The 13378-nt window shown below is 41.1% G+C and overlaps 1 protein-coding gene across 1 annotated transcript; it reads left to right on the forward strand.

The window, feature by feature from the left end:
- The first annotated feature begins 2 nt into the window (after positions 1–2).
- LOC144935277 (protein mono-ADP-ribosyltransferase PARP15-like) lies at positions 3–8688 on the forward strand. The gene is made up of 4 exons (XM_078861847.1): positions 3–33; positions 2401–2543; positions 5577–5751; positions 8408–8688. Exons 1-4 carry the CDS (start codon positions 3–5, stop codon positions 8686–8688), a joined length of 630 nt encoding a protein of 209 aa, XP_078717973.1.
- The last annotated feature ends 4690 nt before the right edge of the window (positions 8689–13378 follow it).

Consider the following 13378-nt stretch of genomic DNA (forward strand, 5'->3'; position numbering starts at 1 on the left):
GCATGGCGGAAGATGATCGCGATGAACAGCCGTGTAACATCACTCCCTCTCAATGTGTTATGCCTCCACCCGAGTCTCCCTGATGTACTCCACTCCTTGGCCGATTTCTCCTCCCGTTTGTTCACAGAAATAGCGGTATCTTTCATACGTCGCCTGAGCACGTCTTTACGCCACAGAAAGTGCCCTTCTAGATGGGAGTTTTCCTTGGGACAACTCTCCATGCAAGTCTCATTGTGGCAGTCGTGCGTCGTCCGTTTGGACAACACGTCCAGCCTACCTCAGCTGAGTGGCGGCAAATATTTGAATCATTAGACTTACAAATAAAGTAAATGGAATTTCTTGGGGAAAAATGGGGTTTAATGTATTAGATCACAGTATCACATGGCATAGATTACAGTATAATCATTATTTTACCATGAGACAGAACACAATACAGTTTGTGTTTTTCATGAGTTTATTCTCAAAACAATGTTCATAACAAGTATGCATACGTTTATATGTATCAATAGTGCTCACATATATAACATCGATTAATGGTGCAATAATGTGAATTATAAATATAGGATTGCACTGTTTTGTCTTTTACAACAGAACATCTGAATTTTTTTTTTTTTGCGATGATTATTGCATATTAGAATTTTAACAACATTTTTGGTCTATGAAAATGTTACCTCCATTGGATGATCAGCAAGCCATAGCCAGTTAAAGTCCTTGAACATTTCCAAAAATGTCCTGGCTGTTATATAAATAAACATACTTTCACAATGAGCACCTCTTTAAAGACAAGTCAACTCACTTTATGTAATGTAATGGTAACATTCTCAGTCCAAGACTTAAACGTAAATACAATTGAAATACATATTCTCAGGTTTTGTCGGTAAAGTCACGTAGGTAAAACATTAAAAGTAATGAAAATAAAATAAAACAAAACAAAAATAGGTGTAGTCTTTGATCATCGCTCTTCCTCCCTCCCGATACGTTTCCATTCATTGGCTACCACAGTCTGATAAGCTCTCCACCCCCCTCTCCACCTCCCTTCAACTTGCTTATAAGGGATTACATCTTGAATCATTGCTTCACTTGATGCAGCTAATTCGGCTGTGACGGTCCCACCTGATGACGGAGACTTGTGTTGCCTCCGAAACGTCGTGAATTTTATTTTTGTTTTGTTTTATTTTACTTTCATTACTTTTAATGTTTTACCTACGTGACTTTACCGGAAAAAACCTGCGAATATGAATCATTGCAGTCACGAAAGCTTCAATTCTAGAATTAATTGAAATACAATTACTATTTTCTTAATTCAAATGTGTTTCTTTTGAATTGGTTCTAAGAAAGGGGACAGGATGTGAGTTTTCGTTTTTAGTCCGAAGACACCGATCCCCCTGGAGAATACCGGACACATTGATAACACAGGGTTTAATAGCTCCGTCTCTGTGTATCATGTGGGGTCTCGGCTCTCGTAGAGTTGATTCGATATGAAACGCTTTCCCCAACTCCGAATATGGGCACACACCATGCTCAGGGAGAGGGTGGGGGGAGAGATGGAGAGAGATGGAGAGAGATGGGGAGGGTGGGGGAGAGTGAGATGGAAGGCCTCTGAGTCATTGGTCGTGAAATCCTATGTATACGATTTACTTTTTTTCATCATTACTAAAAACATATAAATATTAGTCTTTGCAGCAGCCATTTGTCAAATATATATTTGTTTTCAGTTTTGTTTTAAGAATGTTTTTCCTTTTTTGTGAAACTGTTGTGTTGCATATGTAGAGGTGTAATTGTGTATGGGAGCGGATGGCAAACAAACACAAGGGGCGTGGTTAGGGCCGTACACATAGGAGGTGGCCACACCGACGTCCGCACCTGCATCCCCCACGGGCCCCTCCCGGGGGGGCCGCGGACTATAAGAGGGGGTGAGCCGGAGGGCTCGAGGTGGAGGTATCAGCTTTAACCAGCGAAGACGGAAGACCAGCTAGAATAGGCCCCGGAGCTCCCCTGGCTCGCTGTCCTTATCAGGGCCGACCAGGGCAAGCCGGTGGCGTGGCCCCGAGAGCCCAGACTGACGAGCAGGTCTGGGAACTCAGGGGGTCGGATCCCAGCTTGACCAGGGCTGGGACAGGTAGCCTCCCCTAGCTCCCTAGTGGAGGACTTGGGCTTAGGTTAGCGGGGCTTAGATGTTGTGTCTCCCTGTTAGCCGAGTAAGGGGACGTTTACCCCTTAGGTCCTGTGTATACTCGCTAACTGTATACAAGTTGTGTTAATAAATAAGTGTGCCTCCGATCCCGTCGTCAAGCCTCCTGAGTAATTACTACACATACAAAGGATTTCGTGATTCCTAATATGAATTGCTTCATATGCATTGTAAGTATTCATGATATAACTATTTCTGTATGTTTTCAGATGTCGTACTAGAGATGCCAGAAAAATGGGAACCAATGGGAGAAGAGCATTTGAAATTAATCCTCCTTAATGAAACTTCACAAGAATATCAGGATGTCAAGAAAAACATCATGGAAACACTCTTGAATAAAACAATAATTTCCGTAAGCATCTTAAAAATAATGTTTGTTTGTCTGTAACGCTGGAAGGGTGCGGAGTGTGGCGGAGGGGTCATGACGCCAAGCTGGTGAGGTGGGGGGGAGGGGTTGATGGGGCAGCGGTGGAGGGGAGGGGTTGATGACCTCAGACACACTTTGCTGTTGGGGAGAAGAGTACCACGTCATACTCTTCGGTTCTTTCGGTCAAATCAGTGAAATCACGTAGGTAGAAATAAAATAAAACGAATCACGACGTTTCGATCGCAACACAAGCAATCTTCATCAGGTGGAACAACCACAGCAAGAAGAAATGCTGAAGTGGGCGAGAGAGCTGCCGTGGCAAGAGGTTATACTGTATAGGTCAGGGGTCGGCAACCTACGGCTCCGGAGCCGCATGCGGCTCTTTACGGGCTGCTTCTTGACGATATGTACGTATGTACAGTATGTACTCAGATGCATTGCGGCTCTTGAAATACTGAATTTTGTACCGAATTGGAAAGAAATGGCTCTTCTTGTTATTTTGGTTGCCGACCCCTGGTATAGGTAATAGAGGGGGAGGCAAGGGGAGAGAGAGACGGGGGGGGGTGCTACGTGAGTGCTAGGGGGTGAAGAAGTGAGACGGGGGGGGGGGAAGTGGGCGGGGCTAGAAGTGGGAGAGAGGGGTGGAGCAGGGGGAGGGAGGTTGCGTGAGCGCTAGGGGGAGAAAAAGTGAAGCTGTGGGGGGAAGTGGGCGGGGCTAGAATTGGGAAGCTGAGTGTGGGACACAGGGGGAAAGTAACTCGGAAAAATTTAACCCGTAAAAACAGTTTTTCACTATAAATCCCTAATATGCGTGGCATCGGTTTTATTTTATTATTCATTTCTGTATTTCTTGAGTAAGAGTTTCATTTTTATCACATTGGTATTTTAAATTAAATATGAAAAAAAATTTTTCCTAAAAAGTGTAAAGTTATGAAAAAAAAATTTCACGAAAATAAATTGTCACGCACAACGAGTCTGTGTGCAAAATGTCAGCTCGATTGGATCACGGGAAGTGGGTTAAAAAACGACCGAAAGATTTGCACGGTCGTAAGTGCGCAAGCAAGCAAGTGAACTTAATATACAGGATTTAAAAATAGACTAGTACCCGGAGGATATGATGGAAACAACTGCAACCAGTTTAGGCTTTACCTGGTTAATAACATCCTTCCAATAATTTCTCAATTTGTATCCATTTTCTCGGTTAAAGTTATGTCTATGTTTATATATCTGGATGGCTTCATGAACAAACCTTTTATAGTTGCCCGAAGGTTTGCAGAGTACCTTGGTCTCGGGAAAAAACAATATCATGCGAGCCCACAGCGTTATAACAATGGTCAGCCACGGCAGAGATATTGGTTATGCCATGTTTCAGATCTGACTTGTGCTCGCGAACACGGTCCGAGACATGTTTCGTTTCCGCAATGTAACTGCTACCGCAGGTACAACTCAGTTTCTAAATGAAGGTGTAGGCTAAGGTCATTTAGTAACCTTATTAGAGACCCTGTTACATGAAAGAATACCAAAAAATGGTGATTGGCTATAAATGTATTTTAAAAGGATGACTGAGTCCACTGATTGTCTGACCTGATTGTGATGGAGGGTAAATCAGCATGCACCCCTCACACCAATACATAGTACTCTAATTAAGAGTCGACCAAAACCTTGTGGTTGACGGGATGTGTAAAATGTGCTTTTGCATTTCTATTGTGAGGGCCAGGTTTTTGAAGATGTCTTGTCTGCTTATGTATTTTGTTATTTATATTCCCTATGACGCAAAAAAATGTATTTGTGCTCAGACTAAGATAAGAAATAAATTAAATCCACAGTCTAAGTTTTATTCCACATGCTGCCATTCGCTAGATTAAAACTAAAATAAAACTGACTAAATGAACATTGTTCTGACTCGATCTGATAATTATTTTGGGACATTTGGTCTCGTCAGATGCTAAATATGTTAATCACTTTCAGTTTTAGTTAAGTAGTAAAAACACATAAAACAAATATAGTAAACATAATATTTGGCCTTGTGCTTATATTGTGCAATGGGGACAGTTGTAGACTTTTTCAGGTAAACAATATATGAAAAGCGAAATATATATTGTCACATAATCTGAAAAAGATTGTGACAATTTATAACTGGGTATTGTAGGTTGTGTGGCTCAATGTTGATGGTCATGCAAAATTGCACGAATTTCCATCACTAATTTTGCAAAGTTTATGTTGAATGGGCATAATTGCACTATGGCTGGTCTTTAGTGTTCCATTCATGAAGGAGATATTATGATGCAGTTGGTGGTACACCAATATCTTCGAGGAATGTTAAAGCCAGGAGTTACAATGTTTTGGTCTCGTATTAGGTGTTTATTCTCGACATCCACGTTGTTCCACTTTGTTTGCCAGAATACTGATCTGCTGAGATTATATGATGATGACAACTCAGACCAAGAAGGGAGATCAGGACTGGAGTCAGCAGTGATGTACATTGTTGAGGTCTTGATTGATGGGTAGGTTGTCGTTGGCAAGAAAAAGTGTAAACTCGGTTGCAGTTTGCATGTCTCTGTGGATATTTGATGGCAGAATGTTTGCCAGAACAGCGAACCAGGGAACTGGTGTCGTTTCTAGTGTTCCAGTTATGATGCACATTGGGTTGCTTAAATTGTGCATCTTGCAGTTTTGTGCAAAAGCTCCCGCACCAGGCTGGAGCACGATCGATCAGTGAAAGGGCAGCAGTTCACAACATTGGTCGTGAAAGCCTACGTGTTAAAGTTCACAGGACATCAGCTGAAGAGCCCCAGGTTGTTCCTGAAAGTTTTTCTCGCAGTGCGATTCTCGATTTGGTCTTTTTCAGATCTGTTTCATGCTGGGCTTGAAGATCAGTCTCCTATCCATAATAACCCCGAGATATCTTGGAGTGGAGCCAATAGTGCACTGTGTTACCACAGAAGGACACATCAACGGTTACATTTGCTGGCATTGATGTAATACATTGTATTGTTTCTTTACACATGTCCTTATCAGATCAAAAGAATTCAGAACTGGAGATTATATCAATGCTATATGATCATGAAAAAGTCAGTGGACCAGAAGAATGAAGGAAAACAGAATGAACGGATTCTTTTCCATGGCACAGTCAAAACATCTCTACATAATATTAACAATTCAGGATTCAATCGCAATTATTGTGGAAAAAACGGTAGGCATATATAATCTTATTAACAATATATCCACTACATTGTAGTATACACCCTTGTTTAAAAAAAGTATTTATTGTGTTCAAATCTGTAACAATGTTTTAACAAGGTCAAATAACATTACATTGAATGTATTATGTTGAACTTATTTTGCATCGAACATAGTCAACAGTGCGGGAAATGCTATCAGAGTGTATATACTATATTTATGTAAACGTGTTTATGTGTATTTGTTTATGCAGCATTACTATATATTAGCAGACACATGCAATGTCTTGTTTGGTTTCTTTATCAATTTCTGGTATAGAGAAGGCGTAATTAGTGCAGCAGAGAGTTCTACTATGCTCTGTAGTGCAGGGTGACAGAAACACAAAGTTATGGTGGATGGCTGAAAGTAGAGGCATGGTGGCAGAGGTAGCAGGACATGTTGTAGCTGACCCTGCTGGCGATGGGAAGCCAGTGGAGGGAGCAGAGGGAGGCAAGCGAATCTAGCTGAGAGTGATGGACAATGAGGACGACACAGACGAGATGGTTTTGCAACCATTGGAGTTTCTTAAGGTTACTTTAGAAGTTAATTCCAGATTTGAAGTTTTCGTGACTGCAAGGATCCATACTCTTTGGTTCTTTCGGTAAAGTCACGTAGGTGAAAATAAAAAAGAATAAATAACGAATTTTTTTTTTCACCTACGAGACTTTACTTGAGAATATCGAACAAATTGCAATCGTCGAGGCGGGGACTGGAATATGCTGCTGGCAAGTATATATTTGTGATTTCGGTGGTGGTGGTGATGAGTGAACATAAATGTAGCTGTCAAATGATAAGGTGGAGTCTAGAGTGACGCTGAGGAACATGATGTGGTTAAATAAATGCACAGTGGGTGCCAGTGATTGATACATTAGAAGGGAGCGTGAACGTGGTAAGACGCTGCCTGGTGCCGATCAGGATGGCTTCAGATTTGGAATCATTGAATGAGATATCATGGGCCCAGAATTACTGCTGCTCAGTTCCAAAGGTATCGGTGGAATTGACAGAGGTGAAGAGTAGGGTGTCATCTGGAATAATAATTGACACCAAAGCACTCAATAAGACAACCAATTGAAGATGTCATATTGTGAGCCTACTGGAGATCTGTGAAAAAGACTCGCATATCTCGTAAGTATTCTGTAGTCTAAAAACAGATTCTGAGGAGATGTATTATTAAGGGCAATAAGCAGCCGCGAGATCACAATAGAGAAGACTGAACTACAGCAGAAAATCAATAATCTGCAATCAAATAATCCACAAATCCCTGTAATTTACGGATTATTGGTGGTTTGCAAGTGCTGTCATAATAATACGCAGCAGATTGAAAACCCTTCACGGACCACAAACTGCAATCTAAAGACTGAGTTAGCACAACTGAGGTCATATATTCAAATCTGAGCAGCCACCAGTGTTCTTAAACTATATTTCGATTTAAAGCTTTCGTGACTGCAGGGATTCATCTTCTTGGTTCTTTCGGTAAAGTCACGTAGAATGGAAATAATAAAATAATAAAAATAAAACATTATAAAATAATTATCACGACGTTTCGGCCATAACGCAAGCAGCCGTCCTCAGGTGTCCTCAGGTGAAGACCACCTGAGGACGGCTGCTTGCGTTGTGGCCGAAACGTCGTGAGAATTATTTTATTTTTTATTTTTATTATTTCCATTCTACGTGACTTTACCGAAAAAACCAAGAAGATTCTTAAAATATAGTTAGGGGATTATAGCCCAGTCACTAATGACGACACAACTCCATCATATTAAATTATATTATTAGATTTTTCATTTAAATTCATATTCCTGTCTTCAGGTTTACATTTTTTTGAGTTGATTGATATGTGACAAAAACATTTCAAGGCAATTAGTTTATTAGTCTGCTAACATACTAGTGTACCGGTTAGTATGTTGCAGGACAAACCTGCCAACCCGAGTTCGATTCCTGTTCACGGCCAACACCAGTGACGATTATCTGAACCGGTCCTGGGCCTCCCCTAGGTCGACCCAGCCTCAAATGAGTATCTTGTGTGGTGTGGAAACATTGCCACTGGGGAGACAAAGGCGGTCAGGTGTGGTGCTGGCCACCCACCGCCTCATGTTGGGGCACTTGCCCCAACAGTCTGTTAAGGCTATACGGGGGATTTTTGTTGTATCTGAATGCGTCTGTGTCTCTGTGTGTCTGTGTGTCTTTGTGTAAGTGTATTCATGTATGTGTAGGTCTTCGTTCATCTAATTTGTTATCACAGCTAATGTTAAATGTAAAATATGAAAACAAAATCCAGTACAAAATATCAAACTACACCCCACAAACTTTACACATTTAAAACAAAGGTAACTTTCTGCAATGATTGTTAAAAACCCTCGAGCAGTCTCCCAGGGAATCAAAATGACCAACGGTTACTTATACATAAGTAGAGCACTACATTGTACCGCTATTTGTAATTTCATTGCAATTGTGAACTTCACCAAACTAGTTTGTGGTGGTTAGCGAACTCGAGGCAGTGTAGTGAGAAACCACCCTGCCACCGTTTCACCGTGTTCGGTTGTTTACTCAATGATAATTTTTCCCACAATTTCTTAAATAGCAAATGCATATGACATAAAACAAATAACTTATGAATCTTCTACTTACAGGTACTGTTTATGGAAAGGGGGCATATTTTGCAAGAGAAGCCATTTATTCTGATTCGTACGCCACACCGGATGCCAAAACCAGTCACAAGCATATATATCAGGCTCGTGTCCTGACCGGTGACTTCTGTGTGGGAGACACGCTGATGGTGGAGCCTCCATTAAAAAAATCAAGTCAACTTGAACGCTTTAACAGTGTTGTCAATAACAACAGCTCACCAACTATTTTTGTCGTATTTCATGATGATCAGGCTTATCCAGAATACTTAATAGAATACCTTTAAAATGTGAACAGCGCTGCCCTCGTATTTGTGTGGGGTGTAACGTCAGTGAATTAAATGCGAGCTACCGTATATGGTTTTCTTGCTTTGAAACTCGCTGGCTTATTTCAAACAACACATTAACAATAATATAACATATCAACATCGACAAAGATCTGACATGTGAACAGCCATTAATTATGTGACATTACCAAAATTATTGCTCATGTCATCATCAACAATGACATCAAAAATCTAAGTGTAAATATGAATGTTAATAGCAACACCATATGTATAAATATTAGCAAGATAACTGTGTAACTGTTTTACAACTACAACTAAAGCAATAATATAATCACAAACATAACATCTACAACCACGACATAACCACAACTGCCGCAATACAATCATAACCACAACTGTGTTATGACCATAACCACACATATAACATTATAACAACCACTGTGTAAGCACAACAGTCATAATGTAACCACAACTGACACATAATGACAACCACTTTATGACTAAAACCACAACCATAACCACTTAAGCACAACAACCTCATTATAACTACAACCATAACCGCATTGTAATCACAATAACCACATAACCATTCTAATCACAACTACCACCATCAACTATTTCCACGACAATATACAGTACCTACAACTTCACATTGTAACCACATAACCACAACCAGCACATAACAAGCATTGGACCAACAGCAGCCAGAATATAACCACAATTAAAATATAACGAGAGCAGTTTAACACGTAGGCTTTCGCGACCAATGTTATTCATAATCAACGTTTTTGGGTTTAGATCGCGTTATTTATAAATGTGTCGTAACCCTCCACCACCCGACACGGCCAATCAGTAAAAATGTGTCACGTTGACAAAAGACAAATAGTTCACTGCTTTAGCCCACCGGTGTGTTGAAGCCACTTACAAATGGCTTCAACACACCGGTGGGCTAAAGCAGTGAACTATTTGTCTTTTGTCAACGTGACACATTTTTACTGATTGGCCGTGTCGGGTGGTGGAGGGTTACGACACATTTATAAATAACGCGATCTAAACCCAAAAACGTTGATTATGAATAACGAGAGCAATGCAACCACAACATTCAATGTATTATATGTATTCGCACACATTTTACACAGTTTTGTGGGAATGTCCTAGGAAAGGTGTTATATGTTTTCGGTGTTATGCATTTTTCAACGGTTTAACTTAACTTGGTTCCTGTGTCGTGATCACATCTTGTAATCTACATTTCGTTCACTTCCCGTTGTCCAATCAATTCCACATTTAGCACACGTACTCAGACCCGGTTACAATGCATGCCTGGATCAAATTCGGTATCAATTAATCAATTTGTTCTTTTAAGGCAAGTAACATTTTGTATGGACGCCTTATTATTTATATATATATTTGTGTAGGTCAAAAACGCCGCGGTCCCTAAACTCTCGAATCGTCTCGCCCAAGAAGCAGGCGCCACGTGCCTCTCTCGGGCGCTACGAGTTACGGGCACCCTCACTCCACACAAACAAAAGTTGTACATTTGTAAAGTTATCAATTAATTCAAGTAAGCGTTGATGTGGGAGCAGTCGCCGCGACATTGATGCACTTCTCGACCGTGAGTTAAACGAAGTTGTGAATAACACCGTTGTTTTTAAAAAAAACTTTAAGGAGTTTATTCACCAATGGGTTTGTTAAACTATGCTTTTAAAACTGAAAACTGCTTACCTGCAGTACCTCTGTTTAAATACACTATCGAAAAAAATATTTACACCACATCTGTCGATCATCGTGTTTCTCAGTGTGGATTTGTTAACACACTTTGTAAACAGTACATTAAATAGTACGCGTTTTCAATTCGCTATTCATATTGTAACACGCGTTTATACCAATGTTACTCTACAGAGCAGTGGGTCGCCACTCTTATACGCATTGATACGAGCGGTATGTGGGGACGATGGCTAAACCGCAAAAAAACCTATCTGCACAGATGCATACGGACAAGAGAAGTATTATCAAATAGGAGGAATTAACGGTGCAATGCATCTCATCTGTTAAATATCTGCAGGTAATAGGATTGTCATCGATTGAACCTGGCTGCAGACATTGGTAGGTCACAACTAATAATTAAGATAAGAGAGCAGTTTCACTGTAGTATGCAAACCGTTATGACAAATAAAGGACTTAAGTTGTGTAGGCAGTTTGAGCAGCTTTGGATAAGACTTATGATCCTGCTCGTACCCGAGCATGGAGCGCACTCGCTTGTTCAGCTCTTGTGCACATTCGTCCTCGCCGCTGCGTTTGGACACGACAACAGAACGATCTGCGCCAGGCGGGTTGCGGCGTTTATGTGCGCGGTGGGACGGAGTTGCCATAAATACATTGATGAACTAAGATTTTGACTTCCGTTTATTCGGGACCCTGGGGTCCCCGCCATAAGGTTCATATACGGTCCAGTATATATCACAAATAACACAAATCATTCGTCAATGACACTGTGGTCTTCAAAGGGAAAGTATATAAGTGGCGACATGTCAGGCAATGGTCCTTTACAACACAAATAAAGAGGTCAGAGAGAAAGAGTGGATAAGGGCTGGAGACTGCACTTAATAGCATGGCGCCTGCCTGACAAGAATTAAATGTTTCTGATGAAAGTTTTTAAAATGGCGTATGAATAGTTGCCCATCAGTAAAACATCAACAAGTCTTGCCCGTGTCACTTTTCCTCCAACCCCTTCCATGTTTATTGTAACAAAAGAACGGCCAACCCTGTGAAATCCCAACAATAACCTTTGTACATAATGACGCACGCGACCTGTAACGCTGGCCAGTATGCTATTCGATGGATTGTATCATGCGTCGGAAATATCAACGAACATATTTTTTCAAATATTACTAAATAAACTAATTTTTATAATAAGGAAAATTATAAAATGTTGCTGGTAAATTGCATTCTTGGGTGGCCGTGTTGTAGTCAGGTGACCGGAAACGGCATAATGCACTGCAATACATTCCTGGGATCAACTGTAATTTCAACAGGATTAGAGAAGCTTTCAAGCCCATTAAAACTACTGCATTTATCCTTTAGTAGACACATTTAACACGTAAAAATTAGATCACCAATGAGGAATTTAATGTTTAAATTAACTTTAAAAACATTTTCGTAACCTTAAATTCATAATAAAGGTTTTTGGGATAGATCGCGTTATCAGAAATGCGTCGCAACCCTCCACCACCCGACACGGCCAATCAGTAAAAAATGTGTCACGTTGACAAAACGCCAATTCGTTACTTCTTCAGCCCACCAGTGTGTTTGAAGAGTGAATCCACAACATTTAGAATTTGAGTACGACGTTTCGCTGGTAATTATATCCAGCATTTTCGGGTGATTTGCCAGAATAGTTAAATTGTAGATCAAGTTATTTGAGAAGATTCTGTAAACAATTGTGAAGCAGGTTTGTACCTATAAATGCAAGACATTTCTGAGGTTATTTTAATATTGTGTTGAGTGCTCCTTGACTGAACTACAGTACACTTTAATGGAATTAATTCAAGCTGCAAGACGTTCGACCTCCGCTTGTGCAACATGTCCTGCATGCGCCACTGCATTGGGTGAAATATTCTGATGGTGCAGCCAACAATTGATGTTTGAGAAAGTGTGGTCGAATTGAATAGTTCTTGCCCAGGAGGAGTACTTTGGATTTAAACGAGTTTACAATATCGTTGAACCAGAACCAGTGCTCCGGATTCGAGGTGCCAACTTGCAGGTTCTGCATATTCTGGAGCAGGAAATGTGGCTGTGAAGAGCTGGGTATAGTCCGGCCGGTGGCGAGACGAGGTAGGCGATGATGCAGTCCGGACTCCAGGCTTCCCACACTGACCCCGAGTCCTCTCACTGCCTCTCCTTATATTGCTCTCGGCGGAGCTAGGCTCCGCCTCTAGCCACGCCCCTCGTAGAACCTTCTCGATGCTTCCTGTACGTACCTACGAGCTCCGCCCATTACCTTTGGCCCAGATGGAACCTTTCCCTCTAATTGGATTTGAATAACCCAGCAATGACTGCAGCCCTTCGTCATCCCTTAGGTGGCGCTCTCTCATTACACATGCACAAACTAACGCCACGTTGTACAATTGTTTATTCGTGACAGTGTCAATCTCTACCTATCTTTTTCTGTCTGTGTCTCTCCGTTCTCTGAATCTCTGTACTGTATTTCAATGTCTGTTTTATATCTCCACAGTATAATCTAAACAGCCTCTCTGGAGTGAGCCCCTCTGCCCCCATCTAACCTTCCCTCTTATTTGCCTGAGGCTATCTTGCATGCACAGTACTTACAACATTATCCCTGGTGTGGAACGCTGCGGATAATGGGAGGAACTTATCCGTTCCCGAAAAGAGATTTAAAAACCCGGGGGATAAACACACAGGGGCACCAACTACAGGAATGACAGGTTGTTGGGGCATGGTGTTTGTCCCCATTCGCAGGTTCTTACTTTTCTCAAACCTTAAAAACAAATTACATTACACACACTAGAACAAATTCTCCTTTGTGTAAAAACTTATAGTAAAACCTTACTCCTACCTGATGAAGTGGCGGTCTGCTGGTAGCCGAGCATGAAGTGGACATCTGATTGTGAGCGTCGCCTCCAACTGCCCAGTAGCTTACTTCACGAACCTGTACACATATAGTGTATGGTAA

Source organism: Lampetra fluviatilis, chromosome 12 (genome assembly GCF_964198595.1).
Source record: "Lampetra fluviatilis chromosome 12, kcLamFluv1.1, whole genome shotgun sequence".
NCBI lineage: Eukaryota > Metazoa > Chordata > Hyperoartia > Petromyzontiformes > Petromyzontidae > Lampetra > Lampetra fluviatilis.